This window comes from Somniosus microcephalus, chromosome 8, assembly GCF_052327205.1.
Source record: "Somniosus microcephalus isolate GS21.2 chromosome 8, FLI_Smic_1.0, whole genome shotgun sequence".
NCBI classification, from domain to species: Eukaryota; Metazoa; Chordata; class Chondrichthyes; order Squaliformes; family Somniosidae; genus Somniosus; species Somniosus microcephalus.
In genome coordinates, this window is record NC_140994.1 from 198,796,623 (window position 1) to 198,820,362 (window position 23,740).

The 23,740-nt window shown below is 42.6% G+C and overlaps 1 protein-coding gene across 1 annotated transcript; it reads right to left on the minus strand.

Annotated features, from left to right (window-relative positions):
- Window positions 1–4,166: 4,166 nt before the first annotated feature.
- Window positions 4,167–5,902, minus strand: LOC147114036 (thymosin beta-11-like). The gene is made up of 3 exons (XM_085995571.1): window positions 5,793–5,902; window positions 4,826–4,933; window positions 4,167–4,526 (listed from the first exon to the last, which is right to left on the minus strand). The coding sequence occupies exons 2-3, from the start codon at window positions 4,923–4,925 to the stop codon at window positions 4,489–4,491; spliced, it is 138 nt and encodes a 45-aa protein (XP_085851697.1). The 5' UTR covers window positions 4,926–4,933; window positions 5,793–5,902; the 3' UTR covers window positions 4,167–4,488.
- Window positions 5,903–23,740: the final 17,838 nt, after the last annotated feature.

Sequence of the window (23,740 nt, forward strand, 5' to 3'; positions counted from 1 at the left end):
ATGTGGAGAAATGTGAAGTTATCCACTTTGGTAGGAAAAACAGAAAAGCAGGGTATTTTTTAAATGGTGAGAGATTGGGGAATGTTGGTGTTCAGAGGGACCTGGGTGTCCTTGTACATGAATCACTGAAAGTTAACATGCAGGTACAGCAAGCAATTAGGAAAGCAAATGGTATGTTGGCCTTTATTACAAGAGGATTTGAGTATAAGAGTAAAGACGTCTTACTGCAATTATATAGGGCCCTGGTGAGACCACACCTGGAGTATTGGGTACAGTTTTGGTCTCCTTACCTAAGGAAGGATATACTTGCCATAGAGGGAGTGCAACGAAGGTTCACCAGACTGGTTCCTGGGATGGGGGGATTGTCCTATGAGGACAGATTGAGTAGACTAGGCCTATATTCTCTAGAGTTTAGAAGAATGGGAGTTGATCTCATTGAAACATACTAAATTCTTACAGGGCTTGAAGTGTAGATGCAGGGAGGATGTCTCCCCTGGCTGGGGAGTCTAGAACCAGGGGTCACAGTCTCAGAATAAGGGGTCAGCCATTTAGGACTGCGATGAGGAGAAATTTCTTCACTCAGAGGGTGATGAATCTTTGGAATTCTCTACCCCAGAGGGCTGTGGAGGCTCAGTCGTTGAGTATATTCAAGACAGAGATCGATAGATTTTTGAATATTAAGGGAATCAAGGGATATGGGGATAGTGCAGGAAAGTGGAGATGAGGTAGATGATCAGCCATGATCTTATTGAATGGTGGAGCAGGCTCAAAGGGCCAAATGGCCTACTCCTGTTCTTATTTCTTATGTTCTTATGTTAAGCCGAGGGTTATCTTTGCATTCCAGGATGATTCTGGAGTAATTATCAGTTTTAGCAGAGGTGAGCAGGGCCCAATAGTGCTTGCTGTGGTCAAGCGATGAATGACTAAACCAGTTGTGCACCAGTTACATTGAAGTCTGTGCCCCTTGGACTTGAGGGAGCAAAATTCAAATTTTGTTCTCCTTTGCCAAAAATGATAATTACTAAAATCTGATAATGCCCAGCTTATTTTCTCTACTACCAACAATCTCCTTAAACCCCACTGCCCTGCCCCTAAAGCCCCACCTTAAACAACGTGCAAGGAACTCATGGGCGTCTTTGTCACTAAGAGCTGTTTGCAAATGTATATCTACCTTTTACCGTCAGATTATGCATAAAAATACAAAATCTAAAATCAGAAAAATAATTAAGTACCTATTGTAACAATTAACAAGCAGAAGTGTAGTTTAGTGAAATCCTAAAGCTTAATCTGATAGATGTACAACACAGAATTAAGAGCTTTATTCAGAAAGGAACTGTAGATATTAATGAACACAAATATCTAGTAAGTCATCCCTTAAAATAACATAGTGTTCTTGATTCCAACTTACACCTTCTGTTGTTGTTCATTATCTTCCACCTGGGAACGAATTCAGCACTGCTGATTATGCCTGCAGCAGCTAAACGTGCGGCCTGTCTGGTGCAGCCATCGATGCCATCAGCTGACTGCTTTTTCCAGACACAATGTAACTGCAAGCACATAGTGCACAGCACGGAAACAGACCATTGTGCAATATCCAAATAGACTCTGGGTATAACTGAAAACTGTCTAAAATTATACAAGACACGCAATAGGATGTTTTTAAAAATTTGGGTTTACATTTAATAGATGTTTCTTTAATTGCATACAAGAGGGAAAATATCAATAATGTAATTTGTAATGTCCAGCAGCAGAGTGGTTCTAAGTTGGCATTATGTCAGTCTGATTTCTTCACAAATTTGTCTGTACCCTTCAACAAAGACTTAAGAATTGCCTCGTCTGTTCCATTGTGGTGCCAGCTGTTCCAAGCTCAGAATGTTCTAAAATCAATTGCCCATCTGTTAGCTGACTCACATTGTCTAAATCGGGACATTTTCTATACACATAATAAATGTGATACCCGATATGAAAAACACTGCATATGCTTATAGATCTTCCATTCCTCCCAACCCACTTTTTTGCCATAGAGGTGCTATTGTTCCCTGTGGAGACCTTGAGACATCTTGTTACACACCTCTTAGCTTAGGTTGGAGGCTCTGCACTTTGACATTTTTTTATATCAGTAAAACTATGCATAGCATTTAAGCACTGTTGCAGATATTTGGAAACATTTTACTTTCAACAGACATTGTGTACAAACACAGCAGTGGATTTGAAAATCAAATTGGGATTTTTTTTTATGATTGTCAAAGCTGTGAGATTCATTTAGCTTTCATTGATTCTTAAAATCATTGTGTAGTTGAAACTCTTCAGTATCATCATTCTAGAAACTGCAGCAGACATGTGCTTCTTATTTTTGAAAACCTTGCATGGTTTGAATATGGAAAGTCATGATGAAAATACATCTTTAAAACAGAATTTGACCTTATATGGTAGAAACTCCACTATATATTACCTGTTCTGTTACATAACCATTGCCATTTCACTAATTAAAAATATCAGCATTTTATTGTAACAAAACCAAAGAGCATAATAAAATATGAAACAAGATAGTTTCTTAGGTTTCAGTAAGTGACATGTCTTCTATTATTTTTGTGTAATAGCATTAGTGATGAAAAGGGAACACAAATTAAATCATGAATTTGAAGGATATATTATGGAAAATTAACAAAAGAATTTAATGGAATAAATCTTAAATTCTTAAGTGAGAATTGTAATAAAATTAAGCATTCTGAATAGGGTGTTATGTATTTAATGAATTATTATCGAGCTTGTCCCTTTCTCCACAAATGTTCCTTAATCCTTTCTCCTGAAAGTGATGATGCAAGTCAGCATAACTTTCACAAGTTGCAGCAGCAGCAGTCTTCCAACCAATATTTATGTCTGAGCCTAGACATTTGTCTGTGAGGAGGGAGGATGGATCATCCCAGTCAAGCCCAAATTTGCTTTTAGCTTATGTCCATATATGTATATTTCCAGCAGGTGATTTCTATCTCCTCTCTAGCCTGGAATGTTGAGACCATTTGTAGCACCTCTGCGGCCACCCAGAACCATACAATGTGCATTTATTTACAGGCCATCAAGAACCCAAGCATTGTTTGTTACAGTTTTATTAAAAGAGAGGATAACTACATTAAACACCATAACAACTTGGAGCTGTAACATTGCAATATGAAAACAGGACACAAACTTGTACCTATAATACTTAATCTTTGCTATATAGTTTGAGATTTTTCCTCTGGGAGGGAGCAGGAAAAAATCATTAGTCAAGAGTTGTCTTGCAGATGGCTGGGAACAGATTGCCTGTCCTCAGCTTGGGGATAATGGGTAGCATCACAGAGTTGGGGACAAAAATGAATTATAACTAGAACAAAATATAAAAATGTAGGCTTCTAACTGATGCAACTTCCATTTATTGTAATCTTTCAAGCTTACAAAATGGTTAATTAATTTTTTTTTATAATTCTATAGAAAGTATCATGTTTTTAAAAAAGGTGTCTTCTGGAAGAATTAAATTTAACATGTTCTTTTATGAATTGGAAACAAAATCCACAGAATGTAAAACAGTCACACTTTCTGTTGAAATAGCCTTTTAAAGGCTGTTGGCAGGCCAGAACTATCATTTTGATTAGAACAATTCAGTGGTGACACGTATGACAATACTTACTGAATTAAACCACAGCATCATTTATGTTCTGTATTGGACAGAGAACCCCAAAAAGCAGGTTTATTTCTGAATTATGGGTGCACAGTGACTGTTTAAATCAGTGACAGGTCCTTCAGGAGCCTAGAACTTTTCCATACATTTAAAGGAGGATCATTACTGATGGAGAACCACCATGCATCATTATAGGTATTATGTGTAAATATGAAAATTAATTATTTGCAAATATGCTGTTAAACAGTCAAAAATGACTTTTTCCCAGCCATTTCACTGTTGCTATATCTCAACAACATTTAGTACAAGATGCTCAAAATATATGCAATGTAAGCACCTACAATGTTTTTTCAAGTAGTGTTTCAAAGATGGGCGAACATTATTCAGATACATCACTTCAATTGGGAAACTTGAATGAAAAGAAAACCAAATGGACTTTGCCAGTTTCCTGTAAAGATTTTTTGGGGTGAGGAAGGGCAAGAAAAAAATCTAAACTATTCCACACATTCAGTTATTTCATTGGTTTTTATTTGTTTTGTAACATGTTAAGCATAGAAGTGTCCATGGAAAGATGGATTTTAAATACACAAATAAAATAAACTGACTTCACATATTTAGTGCGCAGATACATTGTTTCCTATCACTGTATGGTCCAAACACCATTATACTGATAAGTTGGTCCCTTGGTGCAATACAGGGAGTAGTCCCCATCTTGGGAGTGGAGTGGATGCTACAACAGAGTCCCATCCTCAAGTCAGTTAGCAGTAAGGATTTTGAAACGAAAACCAGTCAACTTAAAAAAAATTAAAAGTTGCATCTCCTCCATTTCACATTCATGAAGCTGATTCTTGTCTCTTTTCCTCTTCAATTGCTGAAACAAAAAGCCAACCTTTTAGTGAAACCTATGCATTATCATTTCAACTGCCTAAGCTAGGTTTTCTCTTAACATTAACCTTCCGAGTAAAATAAAATTATACATATGCATTTGGACACAACCCATAATTTGCCATTATACCGGACATTAAAATACTCTGCAACACTAAACAAGAATTCTGTACATTTTGCACTATTTAATGCCAAACTGATAGCAATTTATAATGATCCTTCACAATAGTATGGTACAGGTGTGGTCAGTAGTCTGAAGACTGTCTCCAGCTTAGGCTTACTTACTTTCTTTTGTTGGCAAAGGGTTTTTCTCTTTGGTTTCTATCTTCTTCAGTTTTTTCTTATCAAATTGTATGATTTCGCAAAGATTTGGTTTGTCTGACATGGCGTCTGCTGCAAAATAAAATCCCAATCAAAGACTTGTACAGTGCAATGCGGCACATAAAGTCACTTATTGTGAACACAAAGCACACACTGACTGGAAAGCAGTAAGTAGCATTTATAAATTTAAATCCTTGAATTACATTTCTAATATGGTCTTTTTGTGTGGAAACTGGTTTAACCAGAAGTTTCGCAAATAAAAACGACCGTCATATTAATGCTAAACGATGCACAGCATAAAAATGTCTCGAAAACTACAAGCGGTTATCAGCCTTACAGGAAAACATACACTTTAACATTGTTTTGCTATCGTCCTACCATTTGGTTCTGCAGATTTTTTCCTCCTAAAGATTGTATTAAGATCCCACTAATCCCACATTCCTCTGTTTAGCATTGTTATCAAAGGGAGCCGCCCTACTGAAGGGTATTCATTCGGGCTCAGATTTTTGGTGTTAGCGTTTTCAAAATAAAATTTAAGGAAATTGGATGGTTGAATTTCACATAACTCGGAATTTGAAATAAAACAGTTTAACAAAAGAAAATATTCCAAGACTCAGAATTTGAAATTAAACAGTTTTGTTGCAAGGACCTCAAATTTCCGAAATTTACAATCCCATTTAATTTTAAACCCTTCAATAATTTGCCCCGAAGATTTATACACGGCTTTATCTAAATAAATAAATACCTTTATCCGTTTATTGATTACTAATTTTAATAAAGGATTTGGTTCCTGAGCAAAGCTGCTAAAATTGCGAACATCAACGGCTCTTAAATCCAAATACATGCGAATTCAAGAAATGTTTGAATACTATAATATCCAAATGTTAATTACAGGAATGTGGTCAAAAGAGAGCGTGAGAGTATTGCTTACCGTTATCTTTGTCCCGCTCTACGAAAGATTCAGATACTATCCTGGATCTGCACTGCCTGGGCGTGGATTAAAAAGCGCAGAGCTCCGCGTGATTAGCATAAATATCTGACACAACAAGGACCGCCTTTCCGGAAACCAACCGTGCAGCAAATGGCATTGCAGTGTTCCTGGGACTGGCTAGCAGCGCCAGCAGAAAACTGATGCAAAGCGTTGGTTTGGAGGAGCCATTTCTCAGGATTCGGGGCGCAAGTGAAATACAGTATTGACGATTCTTACCGTAGTCTACAAGTGAATGGGGCATTGTCCTGTCCCAGGGTTGGGAAGAAAGGTGCCTTTGCATAGTGATAGCTCAGACCAACCTCAACATCTAACACATTCGCGGAATGACAATCAGCCGTGAATAATATACTATAACGAACGAGTACACTTCAGTCATTCTTTATTCCCGGGGAGACAGAAGACCCGCACATTATTTTCGATGTAATGTCAAGCACACACAATACAATAATATTTGTCCAAACATTTTCATTTGCATCGTCTTGTTGATATTATTGGGAAGCAAACAATAATAGGTTCCAGAACACTTTTTGAAAAATAATCAATGCCGCTTTAATTTCTTAAGTGCTATTCGAACGCTGTGCTGGTTGCTGTCCTCACAATGGCCCAGACTTTCAATCGCCCAGCTCCGAGAGAAATGTAGCGACCAGCGTCACTAATGGAGGACTTACAAAATGAAAGAAAAACGTGACAAAAGCTTAGTTTCATTTTTCAAAAAATCAAGTCCTCTCTCGATAGATATACATATTTCTACTCAGCAGGAATGTTCTGGGTGGATTTTTTCAGTATAAATTAATAACTAAATATGGAATGGAATGTATTTATTATTTAGCAAAATAACACTATGTGACTGTAATATGTCCGTACTTTTTTAGCTTTTGAGACGACGCAAGAAGACGTTTAAAGCTGAGCAGGGATTTTTAAAATAAAAGATGAATCAGGAACTGGGAGCTTTGACAACACATTAGTGCTTTGTCACACGTGAATGCAAAGTGAATTTGTAAACTGATTTTTTTTGGAATGTGTTTTAGTGAAACTATCCTTCAGACTTTTACACCAACCAACAGATGGTTATGATTACCTTAAAGAAAAAATCGTCTTAGCAACTCCCTAATTCAGCTTGAAATCAAAGTAAACTTATTCCACTTTTAGTCTTACCTATCACAAAATGCAAAGTTGTGAACAAGTGACACAGTTTTGCTTTTGTGCCACTGATGCTTACATATTGGCATTTTGTAGGGTATGAATTAATATTGGATGAATAGTTTCCTATTTCTGAGCTTCATCTGAATTCATACTTGATTTCATTTGAATGAACAGGCTTGTTTTAAAAGAGATTTAATATGAAAACAATGTTCAGAATTTCCCATTCAACAACAACAATGTGCATTTATATAGCGCCTTTAACATAGGAAAATGACCCAAGGTGCTTCATAGGAGCGTTATCAGACAAAGTATGATAGAGCCAGATAAATAGATATTAGGACAAGCGACCAAAAGCTTGGTCAAAGAGGTAGGGTTTAAGGAGCATCTTAAAAGAGGTGAGAGAGGTAGAGAGGCAGAAAGCTTTAGGGAGGGAATTCCAGAGCTTAGGACCTAGGCAGCTGAAGGTACGGCTACCAATGGTGAGGCGATGGAAATCGGAGATGCTCAAGAGGTCAGGATTGGAGGAGCGCAGAGATCTCGGAGGGTTGTACGGCTGCAGGAGGTTACAGAGATAGTGAGGTGCAAGGCCATGGAGGGATTTGAACACAAGGATAAGAATTTTAAATTTGAGGCGTTGCTGGACTGGGAGCCAATGTATGTCAGTGAGCACAGGGGTGATGGGTGAATGGAACTTGGTGTGTGTTAGGATAAGGGCAGCAGAGTTTTGGATGAACTGAAGTTTACATAGGGTGGAAGTTGGGAGGCTGGAATAGTTGAAAGCAATGGAATAGTTGAGTCTGGAGGTAACAAAAGCATCGTTAAGGGTTTTAGCAGCAGATAGGCTGAGGCAGGGGTGGAGACAGGCGATATTACCGAGGTGGAAGTAGGTGGTTTTAGTGATGGAAGTGTCAGAAGCTTAGCTCTGGGTCAAATAGGACCTGTGACTCTGCAGAGCCCATAATATGAAGATAGGGAGACCGAAGCCCCAACCTTCATATGCCCATATACATACCCTGTCTACGTGCATCCCATGCCCACATACCTTCACTCAAGTTAACAGTCATTCTTGAAAATAATTTGGAAGAAATTATTCAGTGGTTCTCAAACATCTTTGGGCTGGGCCCCATCAAAAGAATTCTCAGCTTCCCATCCCTCTAACTAAGGAAATTGGTAGTGGTAAATCTAAAAAAAAAAGTTTCTCTTTCCTTTATATCTGTTCCTCTTTTCTTCTACTTCTGTTTCTCTTTCCTCCTCAACTTCCCTCAGTTTTGTCTGTCTTTCTCACCCACTTTCATCTCTTCTCTTACTTACTTTTAACTTTCCGTTTTTCTCTTTTTTTCTTTTCTGCTTTTTGTGTCTGCAACAGCTTTCTGCAGCTGAAGTGCTATTCAGGATGGCTTCTTCAGTCTCACTGCAGCTCTCAGCACTCTGCTGGTGGCCATCTTGTGCTCCATTGCACTCAGGGGGCTCAGTGATCTCTGCATTGCTCTCTTCCCTGAACCCAAGGCTCTGTTCCTTACCTCAGTTTGGCCTCTTAGCCCTTCATTATGCCCTCTCTGCCCCTTGATGCCCACTCTTCTGCAGTCAGCTTAGTGTTTCTTGCCAGACACTCTCCTGGAAAATCTTTGCCATTACATTTTCCTCCTCTCCTCTCCTCTCAGCCCTTGGTGCTGCTTCTTTTATTATTTTCTATGCTGACTTCCCATGCTCTAATAGAGGTCTACCAGTTATTTCTACCCCGCCCAGCTGATGCCCACACTCCTCTCCCCCCATTTTCCATGGATGCTAGTGTTTCCCTTGTTTACTTTTTCTGCACTAAAAGACATGCACAACTGCTGCTGCTTGGAGCCAGTGGTAAAATGTCAGAACAGTTTACTGGACTGTTCTGGCTCAGTTTAACCCTTGTTCCGAATGTTGGTCAGGACTTTCCCAACTGTGGTGGTTGTGCTGCTGTTGCGGAGGCAGTGTGTACAGTACAGTGCAACTGAACTTGTCTGAAATCTGTGGTCAGAGAGCTGGCTTTTAGAACAAAGTTCACCTCCAAAGTGAAAACTGTAATGGATTCACTCCTGTACACTTCCTATTTATTGTATGCACACATCTCCATGTGGTTTGATGTATTAAACTGAGGCCTTTACTGCTGCTGTGTAAATAAAGGAGGGCAAAAAGATGAAATTACTGTCTATAAAGATGATACAAAGCTGACTGCTAATTGAAAATGAGGGATATTGCCACTACAACATTGTACCATAAATGCATTGTATTGGAGTGATATGATACCAGTTCGCCCCCATAATTCCTCACTTGCTAGTTTCTAATCCCAGCCATGGTGCTGTTAGAGGAGACAAAATAAGTTAAGGAAAGGCTTTTTTGCCACAGAAAGGGAGGGAAAACTGTAAGCTAGCCCCTCAGCCATTCTCGTGTACTGAACATCCGATTAGAGTCTTTTACCCAGCATTTTATTGGGATCTGTGATGTAGCTCAGGGAAACACATATAGAAATAACATACATTCAAAATATTTTTCTTTATTGTTGTGGTAAACCACTGTATTGTATATTGCCACCTCTGGGTGGCGCTGTGTATGGAGGCATGCCTCAGCTGACTCCACCCACCACTGTGTGGGTTTCGTTCAGACTTGTTCAGTCACTCACGAAGAAGCATGGTCTCTTCTTAGCTAATAAAAGCCTTATTCATCTCTTCTTTCGACTCATCATCTCTTCTTCGACTCATCACCTTTTATGAAGTAATTGATAAGCGTATCAATTGTCAGTGACATTATTGAGTTATGTTTATATCTGCTTTCTTTTGAAAACATTTGGGTCTGGAAACTTCATGGGGGGGTTCCTGATCTCCTGTTGTAACTTCAGAGGGTGAACAGTAGAACACCCAGAGAAATGATGGGTATGTACACTGAAATAAAAACAGAAAATGCTGGAAATACTCAGCAGGTGAGGCAGCATCTGTGGAGAAAGATACAGAGTTAACGTTTCAGGTCGATGACCTTTCATCACAACTGGAAAAAGTTAGAGATGTAACAGGTTTTAAGCAAGTACAGAGGCAGGGAAAGGGGGGAGGGGAGGAAAGAACAAAATGGAAGGTCTGTGATGGGGGGAGGCAGAAGAGATTAAATGACAAAAGGGACAATGGGGCGAGGCAAAAGCAGGTGGTAATGGGACAAGTAAAGAAGGGTCTAGAGGAGGTGTAAATGGCAATAGCAGAATCATTACCAACAGCTGCTGTCCGAAAAAATGGAAGCAGTGGTTAGGATCTGAAATTGTTGAACTCAATGTTGAGTCCTGAAAGCTGTAAAGTGCCGAATCGAAAGATGAGGTGCTGTTCCTCAAGTTTTCATTGAGCTTTATTCGAACAGTCTAGGAGGCCAAGGACAGAGAGGTCAGAGGGGAGTGAGGTAGAGAATTAAAATGACAGGTGACCGGAAGCTCAGGGTCACACTTGCGGATTGAATGGAGGTGTTCTGCAAAGCGATCATCCAATCTGCGTTTGGTCTCCCCAGTGTAGAGGAGACCGCATCGTGGGCAGCAAATACAGTATACTAAATTAAAAGAAGTACAAGTAAATTGCTATTTCACCTGGAAGGAGTGTTTGGGGCCTTGGACGGTGGGAAAGGAGGAGGTAAAAGGGCAGGTGTTGCATCTCCTGTGCTTCCATGGGAAGGTGTTGTGGGAAGCGGAGAGGCTGTTGGGGGTGATTGAGGAATGGACCAGGGTGTCGCAGAGGGAACAGTCCCTTCAGAATGCTGAAAGGGGAGGATAAGATGTGTTTGGTGGTGGCATAACACTGGAGTTGGCGAAAGATGATCCGTTGAGTGTGGAGGCTGGTGGGGTGAAAGGTGAGGGCAAGGGCAACCCTATTGTGGTGCTGGGAGGGAGGGGAAGGGGTGAAAGCAGAAGTGCAGGAAATGGGATGGACATGGTGGAGGGCCCTGTCAACCATGGTGGAGGGGAATTCTTGGTTGAGAAAAAAGGAAGTCATATTGGAAGCATTGGTATGGAAGGTGGCATCGTCAGAACACGTGACAGAGACGGAGAAACTGGGAGAATGGAATAGAGTCCTTACAGGAAGCAGGGTGGGAGGAAGTGTAGTCAGGGTAGCTGTGGGAGTCGGTGGGTTTATGGTAGATATTGGTCGACAGCCTATCCCCAGAAATGGAGATAGAGAAGTCAAGGAAGGGAAGGGAAGAGTCGGAGATGGACCATGTGAAGGTGAGAGAAGGGTGGAAATTGGAAGCAAAGTTGATGACATTTTCCAGTTCAGGGCGAGAGCAGGATACAGCACCGCTACAGTCATCAATGTACCAGAAAAAGAGGTGAGGGGAGGGACCTGAGTAAGAATGTTCCACATATCCCACGAAAAGGCAGGCATAGCTAGGACCCATATGGGTTCCCATAGCGACACCTTTTATTTGGAGGAAGTGAGTGGAATCAAAGGAGAAGTTGTTCAATGTAAGAACAAGTTCAGCCAAGCAGAGAAGGGTGGTGGTGGATGGGGCCTGGGTTCAAGGAAGAAGCAGAGTGCCCTCAGGCCATCCTGATGAGGGATGGAGGTGTAGAGGGATTGGACGTCCAATGAAAAGGAGACAGTTAGGACCAGGAAACCGGAAACTGTTAAAGTGGCAGTGGGCATCAGAAGAATTGTGAATGTAGGTGGGAAGAGACTGGAAAAGGGGAGAAAAATAGAGTCGAGATAGGAAGAGAGTTGGCATTCAGCCTCCGCAAGGTAGAGGTTGGTTCACCAAAACAACAACAGCGCCACCCTTGTCAGCAGGAGAACAGAGTGCTGCAAGTTCAGAGGGAGTTAGGTTAGTGAGTGAGCGGAGTAGAAAAATTGAGATAAAGTTGCCAGAAAAAGTAGCAAGCCTGAGGATTGGGAGCAAAAAAGGACCAAGAGATTGATTAATAAGGGAAAAATAGAGTATGAGAGTAAACTTGCAAGGAGCATAAAAGTGGATTGTAAAAGCTTCTACAAGTATGTAAAAAGAAAAAGATTAGTGAAGACAAATGTCGGTCCCTTACAATCAGAAACGGGAGAATTTATAATGGGGAACAAGGAAATGGCAGAGCAATTAAACAAATACTTTGGTTCTGTCTTCATGGAAGAGGACACAAATAACTTTCCAGAAATGCTAGGGAACCAAGGGTCTAGTGAGAAGGAGGAATTAAAGGAAATTAGTATTAGTAAAAAAATAGTGCTGGAGAAATGAATGGGACTGAAAGCCAATAAATCCCCAGGGCCTGATAATCTGCATCCCAGAGTACTAAAAGAGGTAGCCATGGAAATAATGGATGCATTGGTTGTCATTTTCCAAAATTCTATAGATTATGGAACAGTTCCTGCAGATTAGAGGGTAGCAAATGTAACCCCACTATTTAAAAAAGGAGGGAGAGGGAAAACTGGGAACTACAGACCGGTTAGCCTAACATCAGTAGTAGGGAAAATGCTAGAGTCTATTATAAAGGATGTGATGACAAGACACTTAGAAAATATCAACAGGATTAGACAAAGTTAGCATGGATTTATGAAAGGGAAATCGTGTTTGACAAACCTACCAGAGTTTTTGGAGAATGTAACTGGTAGAATAGATAAGGGAGAACCAGTGGATGTGGTGTATTTGGATTTTCAGAAGGCCTTTGATAAAGTCCCACATAAGAGGTTAGTGTGCAAAATGAAAGCACATGGGATTGGGGGTAATATACTGGCATGGATTGAAAATTGGTTAACAGACAAGAAACAGAGAGTAGGAATAAATTGGTCTTTTTCGGGGTGACAGGTGGTGACTAGTGGGGTACCGCAGGGACCAGTGCTTGGGCCCCAGCTATTCACAATATATATCAATGATTTGGATGAGGGAACCAAATGTAATATTTCCAAGTTTGCTGACAACACGAAACTAGGTGGGATTGTGAGTTGTGAGGAGGATGCAAAGAGGCTTCAAGGCGATTTAGTCAGGTTGAGTGAGTGGGCAAATACATGGCAGATGCAGTATAACGTAGATAAATATGAAGTTATTTACTTTGGTAGGAAAAACAGAAAGGCAGAGTATTATTTAAATAGTGATAGATTGGGAAATGTTGATGTACAGAGGGACCTGGGTGTCCTAGGCTGACACTTCAGTGCAGTACTGAGGGACTGCTGCATTGTTGGAGGTGCCGTCTTTCAGATGAGATGTTAAACCGAGGCCCCATCTGCTCTTTCAGGTGGGTGTAAAAGATCCCTATGGTGCTTTTTGAAGAAGAGCAGGGGAGTTCTCCCAATGTCCTGGCCAATATTTATCCCTCAACTAACATCCAGATTATCTGATCATTACCTCATTGCTGTTTTGTAGGACCTTGCTTTATACATGAATGAGAAAAGACACTCTGTGTCAAATAGTGTGTGTCTCTATTTGAATCCATTTTGATTGCTGTTTATTAGGTTATTTTTGTAAAGATAATCCCCAAGTTTATTTTTGATAATTGAGCCAATGAGATATTTCAGCAAATCTTGCTTTAAACTCAGCAATCTGCCACAAAAGAAGCCAACCAAATTGCTCAAATAATTTCTTCATACTGTTTTGGCCACCATTTTTCTTCTCACATGTAAACAGTTAAAAATAACTGAGGTGAATATCCATGGATTTTCTCCCACTCATTTGCCATATCCTCAGCAGAAGAACAGCGAATACCCCAGAAAAATGGCGTAAATACCAGCATAAACATCAACATCCTGCTTTTATCTTGTTTGAACTTGATTTTTAAAGAAGGGCCAGGATTTAGTAAAGCCCTGCAATACAGCCCAGTCAGAGTCTCAAGGATTATTATAGCATAATGCATACCATATAGCATTATGATGAAGAAAGGCTAGCTGCTTTTGGAAGCTGAAGGCAAATGATGATGAAGAGGGGTGGAAGGACTTCCCTCTCCACAGCATGAGGAGGGTGCACAGGAAGTAGATTTTATGAATGGGGCAAAGTAAAATTCCCTCTGCTCTGACCTAACAATGTGCTTTTGCCTCAACCTCAGATGTGCACCCTTTACCACACCAATGTGAATTTTCTATTTCTCACATCCCTGATAGCTGTTTTGATAAAATGCGCCTCTTGTGACAATACTAAGTGATAAAGACTGGGGAGGTGCCACATTTTACCCCTGGTCTATGCTGAGTTAGCTGATCTCAACTAGGATAGCAGTGTTAATGCAATTGGCCTTGGTGTCCTGGCTAGGGAGTGAAAAAAATCAAATGGGCTGTCCATATATACCCAGCACTAGAATGTGCAACCTGTGGATGTTGGGGTCAACTGTGAAGTCCCTATGATAGAATAGCCCACCCCTACTCCCCTACATATGTCTAGACTCATAAGAAACAATGGGAACTTGAGTGAGGTACGAAAGAGCTGTCAGTAGCTGTAGAACCATATCCCAAAAGGACTCACCTCCTTCAGAAGGGGAAGAAAACTGTGCAATAAAGCATACAGTAGTTCAGTTGCATAAAATTCACTGAAGGTTTAATAATTCTGAAAATAGGCAGGTACAAAAATATTACCAGTAAGAATTTTAATTACATCATGCAAGTTAAATTAACATGCTGTGTTTCACAGGAATTAAGTCACCATCAGTGTCATAAAAATGGAATCAAATCTCAAGGAAAGAGAACTCAGTTTTTTTGAGACAGTGGATCTATAGTTTCTATAGCAAATTGCAAAACATCTATTAGTCAATGACACTTGAATAGTATCTGTATGGAAGAATAAGTTAGAGAACCTATGAAGGCTGATTTAGCTGTGGTGTGCTCACAGAACATACTTTTGCGTTCCTGGAGCATGCATTTGAATTGGGCAAACTTCTGATTTGCAGGTGGCAAAATCAGCAAGCTGCAAGTCTTTGAAGGCTTTGCATAGACTGTGTGGCAGCCTCCTTAGGCCTATTAATTTTAGGTAGCATAAATTTCCCACATTGAAATAAATGATCATTTTCACTTGTTCACTCTCTTTCAGTGCTGCTTGTCATTAAAAAAATAGAAACTCCTCGAATTTCCTGCTCTTGCCTTTAGAAGTTTGATTCTCCAAGGTGTGATTGACAGTTTATTATTGCATTTAAAATTTTGCTTTTTTGGGGCAGATTTTGCGGTTGGCGGCTTACCTACGGAGTACGCCACTGGTATCTGACTAGAATGCAAACTAACCTGATGGGGACCCTCCTTCGTGAACTTGCTCTCTGACGCTGCGTACTCGAGGGCAGCGTAATTACCCACGGATCTCAGGGGCGCAGCGTGTGCAGAAGCGTACCTGGGATCATGTGGGCCTCGTGCTCCAATCATCAAACAGAATTAGATTTTAGATCATATCAGACTCAAATCCCGTAATCAGATTTAATTACAATTACTTTACTGGATTGGAATGTAATTCCCAATTAGCTTCATTCCACCAACTTCACTACATCTTAGTTCTGTTAGTAAAAATTTAAATTTGCTGGTAATAATTATCAACATCATTAAAACTCCAATCTTTGCAGAAACAAAAAAAACTTATTTGATACAGATACAGCAGTATGTAAGAACAGAGGAGTAGATTATACTTTGTGTATTTTTAATTAACCAAGTTGAGCTATGAATGGAGATGGTGACCTATGGATCAATTCAAATACCTGAAATTGTACACTCGGATCCCAGAAAATGAAACAGTCCAATTTCCGAGATGAAAACTGTCTTTAAAACATGCCGGTATCCCCTTACGCTGATGCAACCAGGCCCTGCACCTGTTTGCATCAGTCATAACATTTTCGTACGTAATTGCTGGGCAATTGGCAACTCTGCGCCAATAACTTGACAGATCGCAAGGTCGGGATTTAGTGCATGCGCAAATCCCGAACTTGCGGTCCATTTCAAAGGCAGTATGATGGAGAGTACGCTGACATACTCACCACAAATTCTAGCCCTTTGTTTTACACATAGCACTATCTGCATTATCATTAGTACATTATTTGCTGCTGATGTTTGCTGTTGCATTTTTGCATTGCAAAACTAATTTTGCATGTATTCTTTTCCATTGCATTGTTGCTGGCAGTTGCTGCTTTATTAGCAGTGTTCAGCATGAGAAGGAGAAAGACAGAGGAAACAAAGGCAAACACGATTGCATCTTAGATATTTGATGCCCACTTTGGCTTTGTCATTTACAAGCACTTAAAGTGACAGTTCAATGCCCAGCCTGCATCCCACTTTGTGTGAATGGATGATTAAACAGCATGAAGGTATGAAAGATAAGAGAAGTTATACCAGTGCCTCCCATGCTCCTTTGTAAAGTCTGCACCATATCCAGTGCACAGTGCTTGTGTCTTTTATACTATGATGATTAACTTAATGTGAGGTGTCAAGCTTTACCAAGGCACTGCCTCAGGAATATTTCCTCCTTATCAGCTCCAACAACCTATAGACAGGGGAGACAGCATTGCTTGCTGCGTTTGAGGGATGCCCTCAGTTCTAAGTAGGCCTCTTCCAGCTGAATACCAAAATGTTATTATCAAATTCTGCCTATGCTCCCTTTCTGACCTACACAGCCATTCTTCAATGTATTCAAATTAGTCAGCTATTTTCAAATGTAGTAGATGCCCTTCCTCAGGATCCACCATCCACCTCCATTCACTGAGTTCTCTGTGCTCGAGGGAAAAAAATTAGCAAGCACATTCAGAAGAGGTTACCTGATTGAGTCCAGCAAGGTGAGCTCCCCTTACTAGTTGTACAATTGAACACAGGAGTGCAGCAATCCCATCTCCATTTTTGTTTGGATTGTTAAATTGGCCCTATGGTAAGATGTGAGACTAATAATCACTTTCTTTAGGCCTCTGCAAATGGAGACCTTTTCATGATACACCTGTTTACTATTTGCCATACCTCTGCATTCCTATTCAGGTGCCACCTGAGGGCCAGGATTGCAGGAGGTGGTTGGCTCCTAATGCTGCATAGAAGGGTCATGGGAATGAGGTGGCCATCCTCCCATGGAAACTGCTTCATGACATAGAGCCACTGCTGGCTGCATCTCTGGAGGGTGCTCCTCGGCAGCTCGGTTTCACCTCCCACATTCCGCTGGCATGGTGCTTTGAAGGGGACGGCTGGAGATCTGGCATTTGCTGCTATCCTAAGGGATGGTAGTATCATGCAGCTGCGACTCCTGGATGGCTTGGTTCTTATCATCCTCTTTACCATCATCTTCCTCCTCCTGTGCCACCCATTAATGTGGTGGATCGGCAGGAGGATAGGGTAGCAGGCAAGTATGGTTAAGCATCATCTGCTTGGGATTATGGAGACAAAAGTAAGTGGTAAATTGTGTCTGTTTTATGCATTTGACAAGGTGCCACATAAAAGATTATTGCTCAAGATAAAAAATCACGGGATTGGGGGTAATATTCTGGCATGGGTGGAGGATTGGCTATCTAACAGAAAGCAGAGAGTTGGGATAAATGGTTCATTCTCAGACTGGCAATCAGTAACTAATGGTGTTCCGCAGGGGTCAGTGCTGGGACCCCAACTCTTTACAATCTATATTAACAATTTGGAGGAAGGGACCGAGTGTAACATATCAAAGTTTGCAGATGATACAAAGATGGGAGGGAAAGTAGTGAGTGAGAAGGACATAAAAAACCTGCAAAGGGACATAGATAGGCTAAGTAAGTGGGCAGAGATTTGGCAGATGGAATACAACACTGGAAAGTGTGAAGTTATGCACTTTGGCAGGAAAAATCATAGAGCAAGTTATTATCTTAATGGCAAGAAACTGGAAAGTACTGTAGTACAAAGGGATCTGGGGGTCCTGGTGCACGAAACACAAAAAGTTAGTATGCAGGTGCAGCAGGTGATCAAGAAGGCCAATGGAATGTTGGCTTTTATTGCTAGGGGGATGGAATATAAAAACAGGGAGGTATTGCTGCAGTTGTACAAGGTATTGGTGAGACCACACCTGGAATACTGCATACAGTTTTGGTGTCCATACTTAAGAAAAGACATACTTGCTCTCAAGGCAGTACAAAGAAGGTTCACTCGGTTAATCCCGGGGATGAGGGGGTGGACATATGAGGCGAGGTTGAGTAGATTGGGACTCTACTCATTGGAGTTCAGAAGAATGAGAGGCGATCTTATTGAAACATATAAGATTGTGAAGTGGCTTGATCAGGTGGATGCGGTGAGGATGTTCCCAATGATGGGTGAAACTAGGACTAGGGGGCATAATCTTAGAGTAAGGGGCTGCTCTTTCAAAACTGAGATGGGGAGAAACTTCTTCACTCAGAGGGTGGTAGGTGTAATGTATGTACCTTTAAGGGGGAGAACTACTTTTTACAGCTCATGTATACTGTAGTACCGGCAGTGACCACACCTGTATATAACGTTGAGTAGTAATCTGTACAGTTCAGTTGCAGTCTGAGCCACGTTGAGTAAACACCGTTTGTACCGTTCTCCGCAGTCTGTGTCTGATTATACACGGACGTAACATTGGCGACGAGGCAGGTTCGAACCTACCTGCAACTCTGCATCACCTCCCGGGGATTCGCTCCTGGAGAACAGTGGAAGAAGGTCGAGTCCAGAAGCATGGGAGTCGACCACGGGCAACCGCCCAGTCATCAAGCGGAGATTTGAGCATCACAGGGGAGGCTCTCGAGAGCCAGGCTTGGCTTTCCAGTCACGGTGGTCCAGCGAAACGGGCTGGCAACAGGTACTGCGCAGACCCTTCCCAGACAGCGGCGGGCTAGAGCCCGACCGAGCGGCACAGAAAAAAGGCCGAGCAGCATCGACGGGGGAGAGAGAGAGGGCAGAGCGCACAGGGCGCAGCCGGTGTTCAGGACCGAGCGGCGTCAACGGGGGAGAGAGACGAGAGAGAGCAGAGCGCAGCCGGTGTTCAAGGGCCGAGCAGCGTCAACGGGGGAGAGAGGCGCACAGTAAAACGTGAGGCGCTGCCATTGCCTCGAGGACCGCAGAGAGCGGCGTTGGCAGCAGCGCAGGAGCAGTGCGAGAAACCTACAGGGCGTCGCCATTTCCCACGAGGACCGCCGAGAGCGGCGTTGGCAGCAGCGCGGGAGACGCCATTTTAAGCCGCAGCGGGGAAGAAAGGAAAGCGTGGGAGACGCCATTTTAAGCCAGTCTAACCACACCCAAAAATGCCGAAGAGTGGCAGTATCACAGCGTTCGACAATTAAGTCAAAGATTGGATGACATATGTCGAACGCATAGAAGTATACTGCAAGGCGAATGAAGTGCCAGATGACAAGAAAGCGCTGGTATTGTTGAATTCAATGGGTGTAAAAATGTATGGCTTACTACGAAACCTAGTAACCCCAGAGAAGCCAGTAGAAAAGGATTTTGAAAACATAGTGTCAATCCTACAGGACCACTTAAACCCCACACCTCTGCTGATAGCAGAAAGATTTAAGTTTCACAACAGGAACCAGCATAAAGATGAAAGTAATGCTGAGTATTTAACGGAACTGCGCGAGCTATCGAAACACCGCCAGTTTGGAACGGGACTAGCAGATACTTTAAGGGACAAGTTTGTGTGGGGGCTTCAAAGTGAAGGAACCCAGAAACGGCTTCTATCAGAAAAAGATCTTACGCTGGACAAGGCTTTAAGCATTGCAGTATCACACGAAGCAGCAGCACAGGGCGCTGCAGAGATACAACGGAGACTGCAAGAATATGGCACCAATGAAATGTCCTATGGAACAGGGAAGTGCTATCGCTGCGGCAGAACAACACATGACCAGAAGGATTGTTGGTTCAAGGACCAAGTGTGCAGACAGTGTGGAAAAGCAGGACACACAGCAAGAGTCTGCAGGTCTGGGAAGAAAACCAACAGTAAGAAATCTCCACAGGAGAAGTACAAAAAGGTACACCAGGTGATGGACAGTGGTTCAGATGAACAGAAAAGTGATACAGACTCCGGAAGCAAGGAGCTGGGTTGTCTGAAACTACATAAGGTAACCAAAATGGAGGATCACCAGACTATCTGGGTTACACTCAAGATAGACGGAGTCCAAGTGAAAATGGAATTGGACACAGGATCAGCCCTAACAGTCATAAACCAAAGGGACTACAAGTGGCTATTTTCACATATACCCTTGAAAGCTACAGAGATTGTCTTGAAGACGTACCCGGGGCAAAAAGTCTACCCCAAAGTAAAAATAAGGGTGAAAGTGACATATAAAGGCTAGGAAATACCTAAAATGGATATATATGTATTGCCAGATGGAGGACCACCACTGCTAGGACGTGAATGGATCCGGAAGTTACAATTAGATTGGCATTCCATACAGGCACTGAAGGTTGAGGCCAAAAAGGATGACGACGTCACACCTGGACGACTGTCAAAAATGTTAACTGACACAAAAGAAGTGTTCCAGGAGGGACTCGGAACACTAAAAGGCATAACAGCAATGATTAAAATAGAGGAAAATGCAAGCCCAAAGTTTCTTAAGGCCAGACCAGTGCCTTATGCGATCAGCCCAGCTGTTGAAGCAGAGCTGGAAGGGTTGGAACGTTCAGGAGTACTGTCCAAAGTGGACTGGAGCGAGTGGGCTACACCCATCGTTCCTGTAATGAAGAGGTCGTTGAGTAATACGCCTGGGGAACCAAAGAAGGTGCGCATCTGTGGGGATTTTAAGGTGACAGTGAACCCAACCCTTCACACGGTACAATATCCGCTTCCACGAATTGAGGATATTTTCGCCTCGCTCTCTGGAGGTAAACGCTTCACCAAAATTGATCTAGCCCAGGCGTACTTGCAAATGGAGGCAGAAGAAGCTTCGAAACAATACCTTACGATTAACACTCATAAAGGTCTCTATCAATACAACCGGCTGGTGTTCAGGGTAGCCTCAGCTCCGGCTATCTGGCAAAGGGCAATGGATCAAGTCCTGCAAGGGATTCCAGGGACCCAGTGTTATTTGGACGACATCCTGGTCACTGGCGAAAATGACAGTGATCACCTCGCCAACTTGGAGAAGGTGCTCACCAGATTAAAGGAGTATGGGCTATGAGCTAATCGCCACAAGTGCGAGTTTTTCCAGAAACAGATCTCGTATTGTGGCCACGTCATCGATGAAGAGGGGTTACATAAGTCCCCTGAAAAGATTGAGGCAGTAGTCAAAGCTCCAGCACCGGAAAATGTGTCACAACTGAGGTCGTTCCTCGGGCTGGTAAACTACTACCACAAGTTCTTACCAAATTTGTCCACGGTATTACACCCACTGAACACCCTACTGCAAACAGGGGTACCATGGAAGTGGAATGACGAACGTAGACGAGCTTTCCAGAAGTGTAAAGAATTGATCACATCAAAAGAGGTGTTGGCCCATTTCAACCCAGCACTACCAATTCGTTTGGCATGTGATGCATCACCCTATGGTATTGGAGCGGTGCTGTCGCACAAATTCCCAGACAGGTTGGAGAGGCCAGTAGCCTTTGCGTCTCGGTCACTAACCTCAGCCGAGCGCAACTATGCCCAGATTGACAGGGAGGCCCTCAGCCTAGTATGGGGAGTAAAAAAATTCAACCACTATCTGCATGGGCAGAAGTTCACCTTGCTGACTGACCACCAACCACTTGTCTCCATCTTTAATCCTAAGAAGGGCGTTCCAGTGATGACTGCACAATGGTTACAAAAATGGTCCCTGTTTCTAGGGGCAAATGAATATGAAATAGAATATAAAGGCACGAAACAGCATGGGAACGCTGATGGGCTATCGCGCCTGCCACTGCCTACTGTGGAGGAAGCACCAGCAGTGGACCCTATCGAGATATTTTATTCGTCAATAATTGAACGATTGCCAGTAACGAACGTGGATATAGAGAAGGAGACCCGCAATGATCCGACGCTGTCTCGGGTATATGATTTGACGGTGAGGGGATGGCCAACACATGGCGACTCACTGTTGCCAGCATTCTCATCCAGAAGAGAACAGCTGTCAGTATGCCAGGGGACAGTGATGTGTGGATCCAGAGTGGTGATTCCACCCAAGTTAAGGGAGAGAGTGCTAAATGAGCTACATGAAGGTCATCTGGGGGGAGTGAAAATGAAAAGCCTTGCTAGGGCTTATGTGTGGTGGCCGGGAATCGATCAACAAATCGAAGGCCTAACTAAGAGCTGCTCAGGATGCCAGAAGGTCCAAAATGCACCACCACATGCCCCTCTACTCCCATGGGAGTGGCCCTCCTCTCCATGGCAACGGGTGCATATTGATTTCGCTGGTCCATTCATGGACTCAATGTTCTTAATAGCAGTGGATGCTCATTCGAAGTGGCCTGAGGTGATAAAAATGTCCTCAACCACTACAGAGAAAACGATTGCAGTCCTACGGACCATATTTGCCAGAAACGGTTTGCCAGAGCAGATTTGCTCTGATAATGGACCACACTTTGTGTCCGACGAGTTTCGAAAATTTATGAGAGGGAATGGGGTAAGGCATTACACATCCACCCCGTATCATCCAGCCACAAATGGATTGGCTGAGAAGTTCGTACAAACCTTTAAGAAGGCGATAAAGGCCATGTGCGACGATGAAATTCCACTACAGCATAAGGTGGACAATTTCTTATTAGCCTACCGAAACGCGACACATGCAGTTACCAACCAGACCCCGGCCATGATGTTCTTTAACCGAAGGTTGAGATCTCGTCTGGACTTGCTCAGACCAAATGTGCGAAGAAATGTTGAGGACAAACAATTCCAGCACATCAATGAGAAGCCGACAAGGAGCTTCAATGTAGGGCAACCAGTCTTGGCCCATGACTATCGAACAGAGAAATGGCAACCCGGAACGATATGCACAAGGCAGGGGCCATTAATGTACACAGTGGATGTCGGGGAGAACATTGTGAGACGCCACGTCGATCAGACCTTAGCGTCACAGGAACGAGTCAACCCCATGTCTCGAGTACCTGGGGATGAACCTGACATACCGGTAGCATCTACCTCAGAACCAGTAGCAGTGGAACCCAATGAACTACCCGATGAAAAGGGGCCAGAATCGCCTCTGCACCAAGAGCAAGAACCTCAGGAAAGGCGCTATCCCGAAAGGGTCAGGAAGCCGCCCCAAAGACTGAATTTATAAACGGACTATTGTTGTTTAATGTACATGTTAAAGTGTTAATTGTTATTTGAATATTAGGAGTACTACTAATCTAAAAGGGGAGGAATTGTAGTGTATGTACCTTTAAGACAGAACTACTTTTACAGCTCCTGTATACTGTAGTACCGGCAGTGACCACACCTGTATATAAGCCTTGCGCATGCCTCTGTACCCCCAGTCTTGAGACTACCCTCCTCCAGTAAATACCTGTTTATTGTTAAGTTACAGCATCCGTGTGGTTATTGAAAAACATCATACTCTCAGAATCACGGATCTAACACGTAGTGAGTTTTATTACGTCAAAGAGTGTGTTGGTGCCCAGGGGAGAGCGGCGGAGGGGGAGGGGGTTGGGGCGGGAGGGGGTAAAGAAAAGAGAGAGATGAGCAATGTGTTGCTTTTCCTGCCCTGCTGAGGATGTGAAACTCTTGTGGTACTGTTCTGCAGTCCTGGGGGTGCAGAAGTTGACATTCAGTGCAGTGCCACCTTCTTCCACTTGGCATGTGATAATTCTGGGTGAATTGGTGACACCAATATCCACCTTCGTCCTGCCTTCAATGCCTCATAGGATGCCTTGGAGGTCTGAACGAGCTAAGTTGTGCATTCCTCATCTCCGGCTTGGTGCCATGCCCTACAACCCTGT